At 38.7% G+C, this 23,954-nt stretch overlaps 1 protein-coding gene across 7 annotated transcripts in view; it reads left to right on the forward strand.

The window, feature by feature from the left end:
* The window catches only part of LOC127416530 (serine/threonine-protein kinase MRCK beta-like), a 118,055-nt gene that overhangs the window by 53,087 nt on the left and 41,014 nt on the right, over nucleotides 1-23,954 (forward strand). For all 7 annotated transcript variants that reach the window (XM_051655964.1, XM_051655965.1, XM_051655966.1 and 4 more), the window contains exons 3-12: nucleotides 1,891-1,974; nucleotides 2,442-2,537; nucleotides 2,761-2,909; nucleotides 10,257-10,350; nucleotides 13,530-13,730; nucleotides 15,265-15,513; nucleotides 16,624-16,858; nucleotides 17,568-17,687; nucleotides 17,961-18,094; nucleotides 20,985-21,227. In XM_051655964.1, coding sequence (XP_051511924.1) covers nucleotides 1,891-1,974; nucleotides 2,442-2,537; nucleotides 2,761-2,909; nucleotides 10,257-10,350; nucleotides 13,530-13,730; nucleotides 15,265-15,513; nucleotides 16,624-16,858; nucleotides 17,568-17,687; nucleotides 17,961-18,094; nucleotides 20,985-21,227 — 1,605 coding nt within the window. The remainder of the gene's footprint in view (nucleotides 1-1,890; nucleotides 1,975-2,441; nucleotides 2,538-2,760; nucleotides 2,910-10,256; nucleotides 10,351-13,529; nucleotides 13,731-15,264; nucleotides 15,514-16,623; nucleotides 16,859-17,567; nucleotides 17,688-17,960; nucleotides 18,095-20,984; nucleotides 21,228-23,954) is intronic.

The raw sequence follows: 23,954 nt of genomic DNA on the forward strand, positions 1-23,954 counted from the left end.
GTTTCTAAGCACTCTGGGTTCGGTTTGTTTTCGTAATGAGGTCAGTTATCTGGTGTGGTTAGGAGCTTGACTGATAAGAAGCGAGTGTGTGTCATTAAACCTCTGTTTGAGTTTGTCAAAGTGTACTTTTCAAATACTTTGATGCATGCACACAAACTCATACTGCATAAGGGCATCAAAGGGGGTTGAAGCATGGAAAACACTGCTGGGGTTCGTTATTTGCCATTAGTATGCAAAGTCACAGTTTGTGCCATGCTCTTTGCTGAAGCAGCACATTGTGCACAGGCCAGGTATGTGGGTGTGGGCCATGTGTGGGTAACACTGTTCCTCCACTGAGGGTAACCATCATATGACTATCATGCAGCTTCAGAAGACTTGTAATATAGTGTGTCATATGGATGTATGGACTGCTTTTATGGTGCTTTTGTGTCTTTTCTTTTTCTTGCTTGACAGTCCCTGGTCACTGTATGCTTTCATTATATGGAAAAGAACGGTGTGAACAACATCTCTTTATGTGTTCAGCACGCAGATTTTAAACAAGGATTAAATAAATAAATGTGATGACCGATTATTCATATTTGGGTGAACTACAGGCAATGATGACATGTTTCCACCTTTTATTAGCAGTGTAAATCTAGAAATCATTTTTATATTTGCTCATTTAAAATTTTTGAGAGTAAATTTATAAAATTATACTTTAATAGTATAATATTAACCTGGAATTTAAAAAATGGAGGTACCACAGATGCGATAAGGGTTGTAACACAGCTGCTGAGAGAGTGACAGTCAAATTGCCATCTTCTCTCTTCCGACGGTCGTAATCCATCGCACTCAATTTTTTTTCTTCATTTGGAAGTTGTGGAACGTAATAGGGGCATTTTTCTTGGGATGTTGGAACAATTATATTATATTTGCCGTGGTCTCCCATTCACTCCCATATACCGCTATTGGTTCCAAGACTCAGAAGTGTGAAAAGAGTCCATTCCTTTAAGTCATGGGACTGTCACAAATCTCACAGTTTTTGTAAACCAATCTACACTACTCAACCCATATTGTAGAGATTTAAGGCTGTCAACCCTAGAAACAAAATTTGGAATTTTTACTTAAATATTAGCAAAATTCAAATTATATTTGAATTCTGTTTGAATTTTCAAGACATTATCATACAGCTAATTAGACATGCGCTTTGACGGCTATTCTTTCATCTGCTCTTCAAAATCTAATCAGGTGTGTTTGTTTGTTTAATGACATTTCTTGTCATGTCATCCGGAGACATCTTATAGGTCGACCGACACTGAACACAGTTATCCACCACTGCAAAAAATGTACCCACATTTGGCGGGTGCTAATTTCAAACCCTGATAGCGATCCTTGGCAACAGATAGTTGTTTGCTTTTAGTTATGTCCAACAATTTCATAGTCCTTCGCTGCATTCATAATGTATGTCCCTCCCTGTCTGGTATGTCCTCCTGCAGGCAGGGTGTTTGTTCTCAGCTCCTCAAGTTAATAACCTCTCCAACCAATCCCTTTCCTAATGTTATTGAGTCACTCCTGGTGAAGGGAAGACCTTAGTCACCCTTGCACACCTTTAATATGCTTTTGACAAATTTGTCTGTACACTTCTTAGCTAGTTCCCCTATTTAGGCTAATATTAATCAGTCTCAAGTCTCAGCTTTCATGTTTTTTGGCTTTCAGAGTCATCAAAGATCAAAAGCATCTCATTCAGAGAGTTTCTTTCCCTGTAGGGATTTCAGTCTAAGTGGATCACAAGTGTATAAAATTATTAAAGTAGGAAAATAGAAATTGTCGAATTCCCCACTGCCTCTTAATCCCACTGTATTTTTATTGGATTTATGCATTGGCTAACCCCTCCTTACCTCATTCGTTTAGGTTGCTGTGGTAAAGATGAAACACACCGAGCGTGTTTATGCCATGAAGATCCTCAACAAGTGGGAGATGCTGAAGAGGGCCGAGGTAAGGACGTTTCTGCTCAAAATCCATTGTCGTACCTTTCCAGAACAGCACTCTGAACTCATCCCAAGTATTCTCACAGATCAAGAACAGTTAATGTCTCTTACACTAATGGCTAAGCAGTCAAACTCAGTGATGTCTAAAGGAGAGCTAGGTCACTTTCAGTTCTACTCCAGCTCCTTCTTGCCCCAGTTTCAGCTCGATCACTTCTGGCAGTGTCCACAGTTCTCCCAGAGGCGAGTTAGGGGAACTTTTGTTACTTGGCTTTGGCAGTAATCTACTGTGAGCTTCATTGGGCTTTTCCCAATCACCCAACCGTACTTGATCGCTACTTGATTGTACTTGAACTCAGACAAATGTAGTTAGATAGGTTGTCAAAACACACTGTAGGCTTCATCAGAGCAAAACACTAAATTGACAATGTTTAAGGCCTTTTCTTGCATCTGATGAGTCTGTTTGCATCTACATAGACGGCGTGTTTCAGAGAAGAGAGGAACGTCCTGGTGAACGGAGACTGCCAGTGGATAACCACTCTGCATTATGCCTTCCAGGATGACAACTACCTGGTTTGTATCTCCATCTCTGCACTCATTCTGCTGCTCTAGAGTTTATATCCTATAGAAACACCTTCAAACACACTGATGGCACAATGCATTCTGTGACCTATTGTATGATCAATACTCGTAATTCTCCTATTCATGTCTTTCGATTGAAATTATAATTGCATAATCAGTGCTTGTGTAATTGAATGGTGTTTTGTGATAAATATGGTAATGTCTCCTCCTGCAGTACTTGGTGATGGATTATTATGTGGGTGGCGACCTGCTGACTTTGCTAAGTAAATTTGAAGACCGACTCCCGGAGGACATGTCCAAGTTCTACGTGGCAGAGATGGTGCTTGCTATCCACTCCATTCATCAGCAACGCTACGTACACAGGTGAAATGACTGTGACATTTAATCGGCTAGACGTTGCTTTTTACGAGTACAATCTCTGAAAAATTATATATATATATATATATATACATATAAAATCCTTACCCAGTAATCACAAACGATTGGAAAAGCAATGTAAAAATCATGAAAATATCTTTATCTAAATGTGGGAACCTTGCATGAAAATTAGATATCCTTGAGGACACCTGTATTATGCTTTGTTCTCAGAGTTATACACTGAAAACCCTATGGAGTTGACTACTCAATTGATTGAGTTGAATTGAGTACTGATGTCTCCAAAATTTGTGTAATTTAAGTTAGCTTAACTTGGTGTTCATATTGAATGAATTTAACTATATAAGTTAAGGTAGCGAGATGCAAGTAGGCTTAACTCAGATTTGCTATTTAAATGTTGCTGTTTCAACGTAATAATTTTAATCGATTGGACTGAAATTTAGGTCATTAAATAACAGCTTCAATATTGAAGATTACAACTGATTTTAGGTCAGTCATTAAATCAACTTAGTTCTCCTTGTGCATGTGCAACTGAAGTCCTTGGAGAAATTAGATATTGTTTACAGGGTCCAACTTGACCACAGGGGATACAGATCACCCTAATGGTGACTTCACACAAAACAACTATTTGCAACAAAACAACATAAATAATACTTAATTAGTATTTAAATGCTCCCATATATTCCCTTTGACCAAAAAAATCATATTTAAATAATTCAAGTGCAAGGCATTGTGGGTATACCCCATAGCTTCAGTTTTGTACTCAATAGTTTCAGTTATTAACACCTAAAATCTTAAGTCTATGGATTTTTAAAGAAAAAAATTTATTTTTGAGTAATGAGCCCAAAACTTGACATTTCAAGTAATGTTTAATTAAGACAACTTGATTTTTCCAGTAACAACAACATTAGGGTTTACAGTGTAACTAATTTCTGATTTAACAGGCCATAAACATTATGTAAAAAGGTAAAAACTGCGGTTGGTCACTTTAAATATCTGTTAGACAGGCCCTTCTTTAGTAGGCGGTTCTTGGCCAGAGTAATGCAATGTGAACCAGACTTTATGCCGATAGTCAAAAATCTTTATGCAAGACTAGATCCAGACAGAACAACATACTAAACAAAGATCTACCCAGTGTATGATTATTTCCCAAGTGTGTGAACAGTGGTCATTGCCCCTGTTTTAGCAATGGGCACACTTTATATCCAAAGTACCACACCCACCCAGTCATTTCACTAAATGACCGCAGATGGATGCATGTCTGTTGGGGTTCAGGGGCCTCTTCCTGGCTGCTTGTGCAGGGCTGCCATCCGGTCCAGCTGAGCCCCCTCTTCCTTCCTCGTCTTCCTTCTGTGGAAGCTTACTAGGGCTTCCCCTCTGACACAGAAGCAGTGCAAACTCCATTTCCACAGCATATCACAGCAGCCCGTCCCCTACCATAATTCTCACGCATAGTGACCAAAGCAGTTGACTGTAGGTCCTGATAGAGCTCTTAAACATGCATACACAGGGCTCCAGACTGCGATTAAAATGGCCGCAAATGCTACCAAAAATGATTGATTGTGAAAATAATTTTAAATCTAGTCGCCATTGGCAACAGTCGGGTTGTGTGAGTTCAATATGTGGTTTCGTCAGATAACATCTTGTAAGTTATTGAATACATCTTTAGAGCGCCAGTGTGTCTCGCGCCGCTTTTCACCCATTCTGTATCTGATGAGCTCGCTGCACCGCACGCAACAACAAACCCAGCGTGAGAGAGTCGTGAACAAATGACTCTTTTGACGTGTCTTTTTCATGAATCACTCGAAAAGAACTAAGGGTTTGAACTCAGGAGCTCAGGTTAGCAGTTTGAATCAGATTCACTTACTCAGCGAATCAGCCATCAGTGAGCTCACAACTGGGAGCTCAGACATTTCAAAATAAGAGTCCCATGTGTATTTCGTTCTTCTTTATAATTAAAAGTCCCGTATCGTGTATCACTTTATTTTCTTCTGGTAATTGTTGATTGGGATTGGAGTAGCACAAGAGACCTTTTTTCACAGACTGTGATTACAAGTTTCTGCCTTATTTAGCAGCATAAATCTCACATTTAAAAAAAATATATATATTATAATTTATATTTATAATTATTATAATATTGAGTGTAAATTTATAACATTATGCTTATTGTTATATTACCCTGGAATTAGTTTTAAAAAACTAACAGCTGTGAGGGGGTTACTATTACAGCTGCTGAGAGAGTGACAGTCATTTTGCTGCTTCTCCCATCTGACTTGCTTAATCCACTGTTTTTAACTTATACACAACTATTACACAAGGTGCAAACATTGATGCTCAAGAAGACAACACTCAACTATATGCATGCTATATGTAAATATCTTTAATGTAGGTTCTGAAGAGCAGTACAAAATAAAATATATTTTGTCTTTTTATATTTATATAAATTATGAAAGGAGTGTGAAAATGTATGAGACAAAAGGGAATGCAAACTTATCTTCTCAACTATACATTTGTGCTCAAAAGTTTGTATACCCTGGCAGAAATTGTGACATTTTGGCATTGATTTTGAAAATTTGACTGATCATGCAAAGAGAGCACAATACTTGTTGACCACTCTCCAAACATAGTGCTTATGGTTGTGACCATAAAGCTCTATTTTGGTCTCGTCACTCCAAATTACAGTGTGCCAGAAGCTGTGAGGCGTGTCAAGGTGTTGTCAGGCATATTGTAACTTGGATTTTTTGTGGCATTGGCTTCTTTCTGGCAACTTGACCATGCAGCTCATTTTTGTTCAGGTATCGTCGTATTATGCTCCTTGAAACAACCACACCGTCTTTTTCCAGAGCAGCCTGTATTTCTCCTGAGGTTACCTGTGGGTTTTTCTTTGTATCCCGAACAATTCTTCTGGCAGTTGTGGCTGAAGTCTTTCTTGGTCTACCTGACCTTGGCTTAGTATCAAGAGATCCTCGAATTTTCCACTTCTTAATAAGTGATTGAACAATACTGACTGGCATTTTCAAGGCTTTGGATACATTTTTATATCCTTTTCCATCTTTAAAAAGTTCCTTTACTTTGTTACGCAGGTCTTTTGACAGTTCTTTTCTGCTCCCCATGGCTCAGTATCTAGTCTGCTCGGTGCATCCACATGAGAGCTAACAAATTCATTGACTATTTATACACAGACACTAATTGCAATTTAAAAAGCCACAGGTGTGGGAAATTAACTTTAATTGCCATTTAAACCTGTGTGTGTCACCTTGTGTGTCTGTAACAAGGCCAAACATTCAAGGGTATGTAAACTTTTGATCAGGGCCATTTGGGTGATTTCTGTTATCATTATGATTTAAAAAGGAGCCAAACAACTATGTGATGATAAATGGCTTCATATGATCACTATCCTTAAATAAAAGAGAGTTTTTTTGTATGATCAGTCATATTTTCAAATCAATGCCAACATTTCACAATTTCTGCCAGGGTATGCAAACTTTTGACCACAACTGTATATACTGTTTATTAAACCTCCGATTAATGGGTTATCAGCTGTCCTCCTTCGGCTTTCTATCTTGTTTCTGAACAGCAACCTAAATTGAGCAATTCTGTGATTTAGCAACTAATAACAGCCATTTGGCTTCTTAATGTTTCAGTTTAGGAGCCAATGCCTCCTAAGTCATTTTTTTAGACTGGAGCCCTTATACAGTATGTGTTCACACAGAACAGCCATTCTTGCTCATACTGAGCCTGTAAGACATCCAGTGAGGTTGTGAATGGTGTTATTTGTGTGTGTTTGTGTGATGCTGTGTGTGACGGTGTGATGAGTTTTGACATCATGTTTACTCTGTACCCACTGTGCTCACCATGGTGCCAGGGCTATGAAACAGAGGGCACTGTGTGTGTGGCCCAATCATAGAGAGACAGGGACAGAGTGTGTGAGAAAAAAACGATCGAGGTTGAACAAAGGCAGGCTGTTTACATGGAGAGCAGGGCATGGCTGGGCATGGAGAGCAACAGCCGTCAGGGTGGGTTGCCCACTGGAGTAATAAGACTTCTCTCAGAGCAGGGCAGTCAGCGGTGAGAGTCAGAAAAGAGCTTTATAACAGCTTAAGAATGAATTGATATTTTTAACTCTGTTAGAGGAATAGTTCACCCAAAAATGAAAATTCTGTCTTTATTTACACAATCTTATGTTGTTCCAATCCAGTGTGCTGTTATTTTTTTCCATATACTGTAACTCTAAATTAGAGAGATACCAATATGTCGGCCAAACATCAGTATCAGCCGATAAAAGCAATTATCAGTAGTAATCGACCGATGTGGGTTTTTTAATGGCCGATGCCGATATCCAGAGAGCAGGTTGGCCGATACGATGACAATATATCACACAATTTAATATAGTAAATAACATAAACATAAAATTGCTTAAAAAATTTATAAACTCTTATTTAGCACTATATTTAACTTTGAAGAAAAGAATCTAAAAAATAATAATGTATTTTAAATAGTAGATAAGTTTCTTCTGATTTCTGTTTAGTCATCAAATTTTAATAATTAATTTGCCCATGAATAAATTGTTAATATATTAGGAAGAAGGAAATAACAGTACACAGTAGTCCAGCAACCATGGATGGCATGTGCGCATTAACAGTTGCATTTAAAAAAAAAAAAACAGAATCATACCAACTGTGCATACAGTGCATAGTGAATAAGACATTTACTTGTAGTACACGTGTAGAGCTTTTACTTTGAATATGCACTCACACGCTTATGCAGATCCAGTGCAATCAGCAGTAATCTCCTGACAGTTTAAATGGCCTGGATCACCTGCTTGGATTGTCACGGAGTGACCGTCATGATTTGTGAATAAGAGGAACTTTTTTGTTTTTGATTCTGGCTGATGGAATATGCTCTTTAGCAATCCCATTTCCAAAAAAAAAAACAAAAAAAAATACAGAATCAAACCAATTGTACATACAGTGCATAGTGAATAAGACATTTACTTATAGCACATGTGAGGCGCTTTTACCTTGGGCTGCATCCGGAAACATAGGCAGCCGACATGCTACCTTGCTGCCTAATCAGTAATGGCTTAACTAACAGCTGTTTTGAATGGTCTCCGAATAGTTTGCAAAACACCTTATTTTCATCCTACCTCCGTGTACAGCCTCTGGAGGCAGCGTTTTACAGTTTTCGAATGCAGCCTTGAAGTTGCACTCACGCGGATCCAGCACGAGCAGCAGCAATCTCCTGACAGTTTAAATGGCCTGGATCGCCTGCTTGGATTGTCACAGGTCAGACTGTCATGATTTGTGAATGAGAGGAACTTTGAAAGAAAGAGAATGAAACAGGCAAGCACTTCATCATTATGAGCTCAAATGCGTCTACCGCAGCTCTGATATTCGGGCCGTTTAAATGACACTGTGTTGCACACCAGTCTATTATTGTAGTAACACAATGGCACGTAACAACAAAACGAACCACGACTGGTCATTTATTGTCTCAGTCGCTTCACATGCAAGTACATGATTTTCAGCGCTCTCAAGAAAAAAATTGGCCAAACGGGAAAATTTATCGGCAGATGCAGATAATTAAAATGTCAGAATATCGGCCGATTTATCGGCCTCTGCGATATATTGGTCGACCACTAGAAGATATTAGATGAGCACTCGATGGGAAGAAAATGCTGGATTTTCGTGAGGTTAGTGAATTAAATCTTTTTAAACAAGATATCTGCATATATGCAGATGGAATATAATAGAAGTTTTATTGATATTTGCCTTTTTATCATTAGAAAAGAAAGTTAAAAGTGACAGGGAACTGCTGAGAAGAGGCTGATAGAATACGTGCTTTAGAGGTAAATAAATGAGCACTCCACAGGATGCTGGATCTGCTCAAGTTGTGTGAGGTTGGTTTATTACATCTGTTTAAACAAGATATTTATTTGGTATATGACGGTATATGATATTAGTTTTATTGGTATTTGCCTTTTTATCATTAGACAAGACAGTTAAAAGTTACAGGGAATTATTGAAGAGAGAGAGGGAGAATGAAACAGGCGAGCACTTTAACATAATGAGCTCAAACGTGTCTGCCGCGGCTCTGATATGCGGACTGTTTAAATGAGACTGTGTTGCACTGTGTTGTCTATTATTGTAGTAACACAATGACAAAACGAACCATGACAGGACTTTTACATGTCTCAGTCGCTTCACATGCAAGCAGCCGATTCTCGGCGCCCTCAAGAAACAAATCAGCCAAACGGGAAAATGTATCGGCCTCGGCAATATTTCGGTTGATCTCTAATTATCAGTACTATCGAACATACAGCAATTGCTTAAAGAGCCGATAATCAGGGCCGATTATTTGGAAAAAAATGTGTTGGACAGTTAGCCTCCAACTTGTGCTGTGTGTGATAAAAAATGTCTTTTGTGTGGATTTGGATAAGATTGACAACAGTGTTACAATTTTTCAACTTTGCACTGCTAGAATTTCATGAGATGGAACTACCGCTAAAACGTTTAACACAACTAATTTGATTACTCTCTTTGATTACTCTGAAACATGGAAAACATGTAGAGACAGAGTAAATCAAATTGTTTAATGATAAGTGATTTGAAACAAGGTAGCATTAAAAAGCAGAATCACCAAACTTTCGGGATTGGCAGATGTTGTTCTAAATAATCGAATATCAGAGTCGGCACTCAAATTGTGTATTGATGCTTTTGACATACAGTATGATGATATTTCATAGTAGTGACCATGGCTGTAAAGCTCCAAAAAGCACCAGATAATGACCAGAAAATTAGTCCACATGACTCAAGTGCTATATTCCAAGACAATAGATATGTGCGAAGATCAGACTGTAATTGAAGTCATTATTCACTGATAAACATGCCATCCCCTGAAGCTCCATCTAGCCCATGTTCACGCCCAGAATTAGCTTAAATAGCACAATAACCAACCCCATTTTGCCAACAATGGCATTGATGTGCCATTTTTGAATCTGGATGTATACATTGGCTAGACACGAGCTACGGCTGATGATGATCACTGAATAACAACTATTAATTTCAGTTTATTCCTCATACAAAGCTATTGCATGGCTTCAGAAGACTGGAGTCTTGTGGGTTTTTTTTTTTTTTTGTTTTGGTCCTTTTTTAATCTTGACTGCATCTAGTTACTGTGAACTGTCATTGTATGGCAAGAGTTGCATTACAATTCTTCAAAATTGTCTACTTTTTTGTTTCACAGAAAAAATAACACCATATGGGTTTCCTTTACTATTTCTTTAAAGGCACTTCTTGAGCTGTTGCATGCTGAAAGTTGTTTCCCTTTCCACAGGGACATAAAACCCGACAATGTTCTACTGGACATGAACGGCCACATCCGTCTCGCTGACTTCGGCTCCTGTCTGAAGATGATGCAAGATGGCACAGTGAGTATGTGACGCAAAGTCACAACTTTGTACTACTCTGTGTCGCTCTAAAACCAGAGCCCGTTTGTCATCCTTACAGGGTGGTCTACATCTGTTTGGTGAAAGCCCTGCTCCTGCCCTCTCCTCTCTGTACTCCTGACATTGATAGAGCTGGTTTTGGCCCTACTGCCCTAAAAGGGAGGGCTGCCCACCCCTCTGGCTCTCAGACTGATGAGTCACCATAGTGCACTGATAATAAGACCAAGGCCAAAATTGCTTTTATCTACAGCTGTTTATGTGCTTCCTGTACCAGCAGCATGCATAAGGGCTGAAGAGAGCTTAGTTTTTTAACTGCATGTGTTTTGTGTTCGACAGCAACCGAACATAACCCTTTTTAAATGTGGATGTTAAAAGTAGTTGAGTAGAGGTGATTGTAGTTGTAGTGGTTGATTGGATTGATTTCAGTTTCCATCTTTAGTTTTATCTGTCTAAATAGCTTGTTGTGTTTTGAAGTTTGTGCACATCTTTCCCTTTGTGTATATAAAACTGGATTTTTACCTTTTCAAAAAGAAATTTGAAGTGGTGCTTGCTGTGCAAAGCTGCCACCACAATTCTAAGGCAGTGCTCAACAATAAGGATAGTTAAAAATAAATATATTATTGGAGACTTTTTATATTATCTTGCTAAAATTGGGGCCTGTAAAAATGTTGGCAGGGTAAAAAAATCTATTCTAAAATATCTTCCGGTATTTCTAATATAACATGTTAAAGGAATATTCCGGGTTCAATACAAGTTAAGCTCAATCGACAGCTTTTGTGGCATAATGTTGATTACCACAAAAATGTATTTTGACTTGTCCCTCCTTTTCTTTAAAAAAAGCAAAATCGAGGTTACAGTGAGGCACTTACAATGGAAGTGAATGGGGCAAATGTTTGGAGGGTTTGAAGGCAGAAATTTGAAGCTTATAATTTTATAAAAGCACTTACATTAATTCTTCTGTTAAAACTCATGATTATTTGAGCTGTAAAGTTGTTTAAATTGTAATTTTCACAATCATTTTAGGGTTTGTTGACATTACATTGTCATGGCAACAAAGTTGTAAAATTGGCTATAACTTAGCACAGAAAAGTTAGTAAGTGATTTTATCACACTAAAATCATGTTTACACATATATTGTTTATATCTAGCGGCTATACTTTTGAAAAGGTGAGTATTTTAGTGTTCAAAAATTAGCTCCCATTCACTTCCATTGTAAGTGCTTCACTGTAACCCAGTTTTTTTCCTTTTTTTCAAGAAAGGGCCAAAAAGTCTAAATGAATTTTTGTGGTAATCAAAATTGTGCCAAAAATGCTGTCGATTGAGCTTAACTTGTATTGAACCCGGAATATTCCTTTAAGAGGCTTTTAAAAAAAGTCAGATGCTGTTTGCACACTGGTGCAATTAATGGTATATGCTATTTACAGCCCAGTGCAAATAGTGGCATATATTATTTGCACCCATACCCTGGTGCAAATAATGGTAGATACTAATTACACCATGGTGCAAATAGTGTCAGATACTATTTGGACCCATATTTAAATACTAACATACAGTATGAGCATCACTGCAGTGTGTTTATTTAGAGTCCCACAGACACACTACATTAACCTCTACCCCTAAACCTAACCTTAACCTTACCTTAGAAAAAATAACCTTGGTTTTACTACAGTTTTACCATGGAATTTTTTGTAAATTTAAAGTAACCACTAATTTAACCATGGTTACTATACCACCATATTACTTTACTAACACCAAGGTTAATTGCATTAAAACTATGGTTTCTGCCAAAAAAAAACATGGTTACTACAATATTATTAATACAGTTATGCAATGTACACACAATTGATGCCTTGCGAACGAGTGCGATCGACAGACCCCACGTCCGGATCAAACTCTTCTCTGCACTCCCCGACATTCACTGTGACAAAATCACTGCGACGAAATCAACATTTATATTAATTTTTATCTATTATTTTAAGTAGTATTAAAGGAAATATTAAGAGTGGAAACAGGAAATCGGATGGGAAAAAAAGAGTGCCAAATGCAGATTCGAACCGCAGTCACCAGGGCAACACAACACATTCATACACTGTCTTTACACCACGCCACTGCAGTGACACCTATTGTGTAGATTTCTGTGGTTCCACCATTGGGGAGCAAATAGCTGCACTGTGTGGCAGATGCTATTTACAACGGGGTGCAAATAGACACTCCAAATATCAAATGTAATCAGTTTCAAAATAGGGGGAGGAAAAAGAATATTCACAAATGCATTGCGATTCCTTCGCTAACAATTCTGGATCAATCCACTGAAAATAGAACTTTAATATTTGCAGGACCATTTCAGATACACATAAGTGTCAATTGGTGTGTAGCACTGTAAAGAAATGGTATGGTAAAAATACTATGTACAGTTAAAATGAGTCATGGTTTTGATAGCTTTTGACTTAAATATTGCTCAGTACATTCGTGACAGTTAACAACAAGCAAGTTTAAATCTGTTTTGCTTGTGGGCTTTTTTTTATCCATCTTCTCCTTCTCTTAGTGTCTTTCAGTGTTATCTTCTTTACGCCCTCTTTATGTCTTCTCCGCAATCAATCATTATAGAAAAATAACCTGAGGTCAAGATTTTGTGAATGTTTTTGAGTGCTTTGTATGGTTACTGAGCACGTTTCATGAGCAAGACTTGGTAGGGTGAATATTACATACCTAGAAAGTTCTTTTTAGTTAGTGTGCTGTCTTGGTTAATATAGCTATTGCTGTTCATTTAAAGGATATACAGTGCATCCATAAAGTATTCAGACCTCTTCATTTTTTTCACATTTTATGTTGCAGCCTTGTGCTAAAATGCTTTAAATTATTATTTTTTTCACATCAATCTACACTCCAAAAAGTTATCAAAAGTTATCAAAAATCTGGTTTTTGCTTTGTCATTATGGTGTATGGAGTGTAGATTGATGTGAAAAAAAAAAATAATTTAAAGCATTTAACATAAGGCTACAACACAAAATAAATTGGAAAAAATGAAGGGGTCTGAATACCTTATGAATGCACTGAATGTTCTCTTTTATGGTTTTCCCCTGCTTTAGTCTTATTTAATTGCAAATGGAGGCCTATCCAACCTAATCTGTGATGTCTCTTTCTGCCATCTTCATGTGCAGGTCCAGTCCTCAGTGGCTGTGGGCACTCCAGACTACATCTCTCCAGAGATCCTGCAGGCCATGGAGGATGGCATGGGGAAATATGGGCCAGAGTGTGACTGGTGGTCTCTAGGTGTCTGTATGTATGAGATGCTGTATGGTGAAACACCCTTCTATGCTGAGTCCTTGGTGGAGACCTACGGAAAAATCATGAACCACGAGGTGAGCTTCAACTTTTTGTTTTTGTCCAGTTTTGTGTATTCGCCCCAGCCCTGATCCACTGTTACTTGAACACACTGTATAAGGGTAGTTGAATGAAACACTTTTGGAAAGTTGACATGTCCTGCAGTGTGACATGCGGTACTCCATCTAAAGCTTTTTTTAAACAACATTTTTCTAAATATTGCATGCAACTTTTTATTGCCTTATTAAATGGAATATTTGTACTTATAAAAATTCACAGTGTCTGACAAAACTAGTAAAGGCAAAAAGGTGATTAAAATTTTTGAAAAACTTGAAATGAGACCAGTTACAGAACATTTTCCCTTATACATTCAAATACTTTTTTACCTAAAATCTTGTTGTTGATTTAAAAAATAAAAATAAATAAATCCATGGACATTTTATGTGTCAGCTACTTAGAAAGGTGCAACCTGTGCAGACATCTGTCTCATCACATTGTGTTTTTCTGTAAGTGGGAAAGCAGTTTTATTTGTTTCCGAGCATATCCCCGCCTCCCTCATTTGCATATTGTCTAAATCAGAGGTTTTCATACTTTCTGATCCCAAGGACCCCCAAATATGCTAATCCCTTTGCGAGGAACCCCCTGTGTGTGAAAAATAGTAAACATGATATTATAAAGAAATGTTGTTTGCAAAATTTAAATAGCTGGCTTTTATAGTGCCATTGTACAAAAGCAAAATACATTTTTCACATTTTTATGGAAAATATATACTTTTTGTAAATTTGACATTGTGTATTTTTCTGTTGTAGTAATGTAAGATATTTAAACCAGAAGAGAAACATTTTCAATTCAATTTAAATTCATTTGTAAAGCACTTTTCACAATAAAATAATTTTAAAATATAATACATATGCAGATTTGTTTTGATTTCTTATGGTTTAAAACTGTTGCTGTCAATAGAATAAAATAATTGTGATTAATCCCATGGTTTCAGAATTAAGTTGTAATAATTTCAAATAATGTTGACTTTTTTTTTTCTACATTTTTTATGGACCCCTAGCGGCCCCCTGGGGGTCCCCGGACTGCAGTTTGTAAACCCCTGGTCTAAATGAAGACTGTGTATAGTCAAACATTTGCATCTTTGGAATTAATAAATCATCCAGTTTTATTGTCTCCATATTTGCTCAGTGGATTTAAGACGCAAATGCAAAATGCAACTTGAATTGAGTTGCCACAATGTAGCATGCTTCACTGAGCATGAAAGCTGGCCAAGAAGTGTTACAGGGAAAGACAGTATAGAACAAAATGTATTCAGATGGTTTCAGATCCAGTATCTGTTAACTTGGGGTAAAACTTTTGTACACATTGCTTGTGAAAACACTCACAGTTGTATTCCTGTCCATATCAGACTTAACCTAACACACTGACTCTTTTAAATTGATAAAATACCATCCCATAACTAAGGTAAATCAAATGGAAAAAAATCATGACCTGGTAGGTAGCACACATGCTCTGACTTGTTAAACAGTGTCGCTTATATGCAGGTGACCGGAGTGATTTTTCACTGTTTAGGAGCGTTTCCAGTTTCCTTTCCACATCACAGATGTGTCCGAGGAGGCTAAAGATTTGATCCAGAGGCTGATCTGCAGTAGAGAGCGTAGGCTAGGTCAACACGGCATCGAGGAGTTCAAGAAGCACCCCTTCTTTTCCGGCATTGACTGGGAGAACATTCGCAACACAGAGGCTCCGTATATCCCTGATGTCAGCTCTCCTTCAGATACCTCCAACTTTGATGTGGATGATGACGTACTGAAAAACCCGGTCAGTGTCACTCTAAATGCTTTTATTGTTGAATGTTGTTTAAAGGGGTCATGACATGAGGAATACAATTTTCCTTGATCTTTTAACGTGTAAGTGGTCATTGTACTATAAAAACACACTGTAAGTTTCAGAACTCAAAGCATCCTCGTCACTGCAAAAAGAGCATTTATTGAAACCAAGCTGCCAAAATGACTCGTTCTCTGCTTTTTGCATTTGCATCTGACCACCGCCACAACAACACATCAAAGCCTACTTTACCTTATCACTTACGTAGCACCGCCCAGTAGCAGTGAGCAATGAGATGGCAAGGAGAGAGAGCAGGTCAGTCAAGAGCAGAGAGCCAATCATAACAGTGGGCGTTTACTGTCAAGTCTTAAAGGAGAAGCAGCAGCAAAACCAAGTGTTTCTGACAGAGGGGCAATATCGAGGGTGGAAAATGATCATGTTTTACGAATGCATTATTGTTTTTTGATACAAAAACTGCACTAATATTATGTGAACCTCAAGGAACATAAAAAAAAAAAAAAGGCATGTCATGACCGCTTTAAGTCAACTTAAAACTGCATTTGCAACCCATTTTACTTTCATAATGTGACATTTCAGAGTGAAGCAGCATTTGTTTTTTTCTTCCCCCAACTTGTAATTTATTTATTTTTTTTCATTTTATCACAGGACAGTCAGATAAAAAAAAGTGAAATAAATGTTGGAAACATATAACACAAAGTAAACACAGTTACACACAGTAGCTAAACTAAGCAAAAAAAAAAAAAAAAAAAAAGTGACATAAAATGACAAAACAAATAAAAATAAAAATAAAAAATAGCCCTAGTACATAGTTGTTTTCTTAAAATAAATGGGCTCCAAGGAATGGGCTCCAAGCTTTAAAGAAGAGTTCAGGCTTCTGCCTTGAGAATTTAATCTTTTCCATTTTAAGTGCATGTGAAAGATCTAAAACATAATTACAAAAGCTAGGAGGAGCTGCTGACTTCCAGTTAATAAGTATGAGTCGTCTAGCCAGAAGGATTGCAAAAGCTATACTATCGGCCTCAAATCTAGTCAAATAGTTGACCTTTGACCTCTCTCATTTTTCATTTTCTCTCCACCCTACAGGACATCGCTCCACCAGTCTCTCACACGGGTTTCACCGGGCAGCACCTGCCCTTTGTGGGCTTCACCTACACCACAGAGAGCTGCTTTTCCGACCGTGGCAGTGTGAGAGGGGTGGCACTGACAGATGGAGGCGCTGGGGAGGATCTACAGGATGGAGGTCTACAGGTGGAGGCCTTTGAGAAGAGGATCCGCTGCCTTGAGCAGGAGAAAAAGGAGCTCAACCGCAGGCTGCAGGGTAATTAAATTCCACCAGACATCGCATGGGGAACATTATATTGTTGCATTAAAAACACTATTACAAACTACTTCTTACAACATCAGTATGAGGAGTTTTGCTTAATTTGGTAAACCCTTTAGTAAAGTAGTTCTCAACTGTTGTGTTGCGACCCAAAAAATCGTTTGCAAGTTTTGTTCTGGTTGCGGACAGCAGGGAAAAAAACAATGTTAAATGCTAATATTAAAATGCAAATAACCATGTAATTGTGCATAGTTAGGATATCAAGTTAGGAGACCAAATAAATAGGTAATGTGCAAAATGGAGGAGAAAACACTTCCCATATCTTTTGTTGTTTAAAAAAAAGTACTGTTGAACACTGGGATTTTGGCGAATATTCCGTCTGTCACTTGGTAGCAGGTAAGCCAAACAAAGAGCTATTATGATGCAAACTAATAAATAAGTTAACCTAAAATTGAATACAGGTTCACTGGCAACAAGGATAAAAATAATTGTTGCTCACCACAATATGAATGATTAGCTGCTGAGAACATGTAACCTTCAAGAAGACATTTAGAGATGTGTAGAAAACAGATAGCTTCCAGCTTTTATTTATAATAAAGTGGTAGTAAGTAAAAGTATTTACATTTGTTATCTCTATCATTAGTGACTTGTTTATGACTGTCTTCCGAGTATGTAATGTTTGTTTATTCTACATGTGATTTCCTAGAATCCACTCAGGCTGTTCAGTCCCTCCATGGCTCTGGGCGTGGGGCCGGCACACTCGGTCGTGACAAAGAGATAAAAAAACTCAACGAGGAAATCGATCGCCTCAAAAAGAAACTGGCAGGTGAGAGGCCTCAAAATCATTGTCAAAGGATACACCTGGAAATTATATGATAAAGTCTATGTTATGAGTCATGTCAAAGCCACTGCATGCTGCCTGTCCTGTTGACTGACAGGCCTGCGTTATTTATTAACAGCAATAAACACACATTCTTAGAACAATTTTGAGTCATCAGCATTTTCACTTATCAGAGTGTTTTGCTCCATGTGGCTATGCTTTTTTGTCTGCTTTTAGTTCAGTATCCAAGCTAACTCTGAGTGACTTGTTCCTCCTCAGACTCTGATAGGCTGGAGCACCAGCTTGAAGAAGCTGTGACTCTTCGACAGGACTTTGAAAGTTCCTCCACCAAACTTAAAGCCCTGGACAAGCAAGTTAAAGCCCTCAAGCAGGAGAAAGAGGAAATCCATAAGGTATGAATTAGTAGAGTTTAATCACCTGCAGAAATGCATACTTAACACCTCAAATTCAAAGTTAGATGCCCACAAATTTAGCCCTGTATACCTTTGATTTTTTTATTTCGTTTCTGTACAGAGATGCTGGGGGCAAATGATTACCTTTATACAAGAACAAGTTCACATTGGCATCATTTACAGTGTGTGATACAAATAATCCAGTGTTTCATACATGATTTTGTTATTGCAGCAGAGGCACCACCCCCTACCCAAAATTAGGCCTTGTTGAACAATAACAGTAAAAAAAAAAACTAAATCTAACATAATATTATTTAAATGAAAATACCATTTATTATGATGAAATTCTTAAACTCTTATGTGGATATGTACCTTTGACTACATGTAGTCATATGAACCATTCAGTAAACTGATTTTAAGTTTCGTTTACCTTGAATTTCTAACTTTAAAAAGAACAGATAACACTGAACAGACTGATCTCAGAGTGAAATCAGAAATAGCAGGTTGACTTCTCTTTAGCTGAAATCGGTCTGTGCTTAATTAAATGTGAAACACTGCCCCCAGTGGCCAAAGCGTTAACTGTTTTTGGACATACTGGTACGTGTGAGCTTCATTTTTTCCAGGTGTAATATCCACAGAGGGGCGCCAAAAGCGAGTTGTTTGCAGCTGTACAGGCTATAATACAGGGAAGATGAATGCATATTTTATAAAGTCTAAACCTAACCATCAGTAAAATGTAATGTTAGAGAGAAAAATGCAACCTCCGAATCGCACTTGTCACAGATTATACGTGGGATCTGAACCCGGGTCTCCAACACTGCTGAAGCGACATGCTTCTGGTCGCGCCACAGGGCAAGGTTAAGATGCTCGATGCAAAAATGTCTGAAACGAGATGGCAATTGTCAGTAAGTCGGCACAGTATGTCTGATCCTAGGGCACCATAACTCTCGGAAACAACATGCACTTCCCGTGTGATCATGTTGCACTGTAACGGTTCTTGGCTCTGCGGTTCAGTGAACGAGGGACTCATTTGAGGTAATTCAGTGAGAAAGTGAGTTTTCAGAACGATTCATGACTAATGGCACTTTTCCACTGCACGTATGGTTCGACTCGACTCTACTTGCTTTACTTTTCTGAGCTTGCTTTTCCACTGCAGTTTAGTGCCGCCTCAACGTGGGTGGGATTATAGGCTGATCGTCATAGTTGCGCCGCCTCTACTGCCGTGACATCATCTTAAATGCGACACAAACATTATTGACCATAAACAATAACACGACTGCTAGCTGTTAGCTACTAGCTCATTGTGCTGCATAAAGCAGTTGTTGCATGGTGATTTTACACAAGTGTAACAGTTAAATTGGCCTGGTTGTTTTAGAAGCAAGCTTTCCAGTAGCTGGTCAACTAAATAAAGTGAAGCTTTCAAGCAGAATATAGAGTTAACGTAACAAAATGTACCATCCTCCATCGTGGACTCCAACAACGCCATGGCCGAGTCCAGGGCACTCTCCCTCCCATTGCTCGCCGGTCTATTGCCATAGATAGCGTCCATTTGGTCGAACCACTTCCACTTTCTTCTGTTTGAACCACTCCAGCTGTTGTGGTCCTTGATGGTTCTGTAGTCAGTTTTAACTTTTCCCTACACTGTTGGTAGGTCCGGTGGTAGCCGTGTGCGACCAACAGCTGAGACACTTCCTGAAAGACTTTTTTGTTTCGTATCGTTTCGTTCGTCGCTAGCAAGAGGAACATCTGCACCTCGTTTATTGACCACGGCGTGGTTTTGCGCACAGCCATTTCTTTTTACAATTCGAAAGTCGCGTGAACAAATGATACTGCTATCGCTGTTGCTAACTTTAAAACTAGCGGGTTGATGTCCCGTGTTGCAAATCCTGTGACGCTGGTAGTGACGATTCTCTCTGAACAATCAGTGATCTGCAGGGTTTTGACGTCACATTTAGTATCGGCTTGGCTCGCTTGGAACCTCGACTGAGGTGGTACTAAAAAAAGTACCAGGTACTATCCACAGAGGAAAACCCCCAAAAAGCGAGCAGAGTCGAGTCGAGCCGAGCCGTACCGTGCAGTGGAAAAGCCCCATTAGTGATTAGTTCCTGAGTTGGACAGCGAGGACAACACAACTCAGCTAAATTATGATTCTTTTTCTCCTAAATTGCGGTGTAGAAAACACTGCAAACAACATGCTGTCTTCTACCAAGCTGAAGACAAAAAAAATGTGTCTTCGCCAGAGAACCTATTATTCCTGTGCTCACCTAATGCCACGGTCTTCCTGTCTCTCTATGAACCTTATTTGTCCCTCAGCCTTATTCAATCAGGAAGGATATAAACACTAGGCCCCTTCATCAAGATTAATTTCATCACCCCTCACAAAAGGCAGGTCAGAATTCTCGAAGTGCCTCACATTTTTAGCTAATTTGATTTCTCGGGCCATTCCACTTGACTGTTGACCCATAGTCTTGATTGGCTCGTACCCACTAAAGCTCTCCAAAGCTGTTGTATGAGAGCCGATTGAACAGGGGAACTGCCATTAGTGCAAAATACTTTTCCTCTGTTGTATTCATTTCAAATGTGCTGCACGACAGCAGAAGCAGGCTGATATTGTCCTTTCAAGTGTGTGTCCCTTTTTTTTTTGCGCACACCCAACTCCCAATTCTCTTGACAATTTCTATTTCTCACTTAGCCTCTTTTCTCTCTCTCCTCTTTGGGTCTGGCTGCACTTCTCTCCTTCCACTGTATCTCTCGCACTCTCGCCCGTACAGCTGTTTCTGTGGTATCGTTTTTTGATCTTCTCTCATTTTTATCCACCCTCATTCCCTCCGTCATACTATCATCAGCTTCTCTGACCTGATGTACATCTCTCTGTCTTTTTCTTTTCCAGCAACTAGTGGAGTCTCTGAATCGCCTGAAGTCTCAGACCAAGGAGCTGAAGGACGCCCATCAGCAAAGGAAGCTGGCCATGCAGGAGTTCTCTGAGGTGAACGAGCGCATGGCCGAGCTGCGCTCGCAGAAGCAGCGTCTGTCACGGCAGCTGCGAGACAAGGAGGAGGAGATGGAGGTGGTGATGCAGAAGATCGATGCCATGCGCCAGGACATCCGCAAAACCGAGAAAGCCCGCAAGGAGGTGAGCCACGGGGGGAGGAGTTGTGTAAATTAGTGCTTGCACGAATACCCATTTTTACTAGTTGACTAGTCATCCAGAAAGGGTGGATGGATGGATCTAACTGTTCTAATGCAAACTTGAAAACATAAACATCTGAGAAAAATTCCTTACTCTAGAGGGAAACTTGACAGCACGAAACAGCCACAGATGTATGTGCATGTAGCCTACTGTTTAAATATAATTAATACACTTAAGAAATGCAATTATTATTATTATTTTTTTTAAATAAAGTCAGATAATAACGCAGTGTGGATACAGTTAATAACATGCTTTTACACTGGTGACGGTGAGATTTAAGGTGAGTGTACCTGCATGCTCTCCTGGCGGGAACTGTTGTGATTGTCGGTGTGGATGGTACAGGGAGACTGGCGCGTCAACAGTGCTTGTTGTCATGGTGCACTTTAATTGCATTATTATGGTTTATGCAGTAAACGTAATGTTCATATATAGAGAAACATTTGGGCTGAAACTGATTAATTGACAATCCATAAGCTTAATCAAATTATTAACGATGTATAACTGATCAAATAACTGATGGTTATTCATTAACGTCCCTGATAGATAGATAGATAAGATAGATAGATAAGATAGAACTTAATCAATATGAACAAGGTACAAAATGTAAATAGTTGTAATGTATATTACAATAAATACACAAGATTGGAAAGAGTTAACATTATAGACAGAGGAAACATTGTATAACACCTTATTAATCTTATTACACATTTATTACAGCACTTATTACATGGCTTCTAACTAAATGGAAATGAAATATTGATTTGAGTTGAAATTATGTTAATATGCGAGTAGAAAGAGACCACTGAGTCTCCAGAAACAGCTGAATGCCACCTCAGGTTTGTTTCTGAAAGGTGTTTATGTTGCGAAAACAGCTGTTAGACTGCTCATTATCCCACTTGTTGCAAGACCAAAATAAATGTGCATGAAGTATTGTTTAAATGATTTTATTAGCTTTCTTGTAAAGATCACAAAGTGATACGAGAAGTAGGAAAGATGACTTGCAATACCCGGTTGGGTGGTCTGATATTACTTAGGATAATCCCTGGATGTGCGGTCATTATTCAGATGTATCAGATTGCTGGATGGTGTGATTGACCAATCAGAATAGAGTATTCTAGAAAGCTGTGTAACTGAAAAAATATAAAATGTGCACAATATTAACATTATATTAAAAGTAATAATAATAATAATAATACATAATTATACCAATCAAGTATACGTTTTTCGAGGAAAAAAATAAAAATCAGAGATTGCATTTAAAAAAACTTAAGAGTTGATGCCACTCTAATATCACTTGATAGCGAGTTCCACAATATTGGGACATAAGAAAAGAAAGCCCTGTCCATTTGATCCACAATTAGTCAACACAGATCCAACGCATAAACTAGTGGCATAACTAATCGACTGCTTGGTCAGTGCAGTCCTTAGTGGAAATGCAGGTGCTCTGTTTTTGGTGCGCACCCGTGACATGCTTGTTAGGAACATGATTAAAAAGGGTCAGGGTCGCGCCTCCACTTGCAATGTTATGATTTTTGGATCTGTTTTTGGACCAAATGGAGATTGATTGTTGTGGGCTTTCATCTGGAAGATGTATGTGTCATCCTGGTATTCCAAACTGGGTTTGTCTGGCTCCCATCAGGTATTTATTACTCAGCATCAACATGTTAAGGCCCCTGGGGCTGACGGAGCACACAGTCAAACACAGCACTAGGCCTTAGAATGCCGCACATTTTTGAAGTTCATCAGTCACGCTCCAGAGAGAGACGACGCAATGGAGAGGCAGGGAATCCAGCTCCTTAGTTTAGCGCAACAGTTCCAGATCTCCCTAGATGACAGCAGGAATTTCTTCACGCCCCTTCTCGCCTGCCTTCCCCCTGCCTCACGGACCCCATGACCTCCTCTGGACCTCAGTGGCTAACTAGAGCCAGATGGGCAACACTGACCGCAGTGCAGGCCCACTGCTGACTGCAGCTGGAGCGGGGAAAGCACTGGCCTCTTAACGCTGTCAGCCACCAGACCCTCCCCCATTTATACACCCTTTTCCTCTCGTTTGTCTTCTTTCACATTCTCTGTCGTGTGGACACATTACTTTTTTAGAAGAATAGTTTGTGTGGATTTGTCTTGGGACAAATTGAATTGTTGCTCTCTTGATGTCAGGAAGTCTTTAGTAATGAAAGACCTATGGCTCCCGGAGATCAAAACGTGAGATGTCAAACACAGTGGCCCCCAAAAATATTTGGACACTTAAGCTTCACTTGGCATTTATTTGAAAGAAACAGAGCACATGCACACATTAAGCAAAACATTTCACAAAAGTTTTTTTTGGTTTTAAATTTAAAACAATAGCTATTCTGTTCAAAATTAAGACCAAATTTATTTGTTGTTCTGATTGGCCAGCTTAGTTAAACATATGCGTATTTAATGTGATGAACTACATATGGGGTTATTCTGCTAGGACACTTTACACATCCACAAAAAAAAAAAAAAAAAAGTCGGTTCTGGTTTTGCACTTGCCACTTGGTTTAATGTTTTGTTGTCTAATGCAATGACATTAAGTGTGACATCAGTATCTAAATGTTTTTGGGGGCCACTGTATAGTGTTTAAGACAGGGTTTGTGTGGTTAAAATTAGGCCAAGAGTATGGGAATGGATTTAAGATTATCCATCTGA

This window comes from Myxocyprinus asiaticus, chromosome 25, assembly GCF_019703515.2.
Source record: "Myxocyprinus asiaticus isolate MX2 ecotype Aquarium Trade chromosome 25, UBuf_Myxa_2, whole genome shotgun sequence".
Lineage (NCBI taxonomy): Eukaryota > Metazoa > Chordata > Actinopteri > Cypriniformes > Catostomidae > Myxocyprinus > Myxocyprinus asiaticus.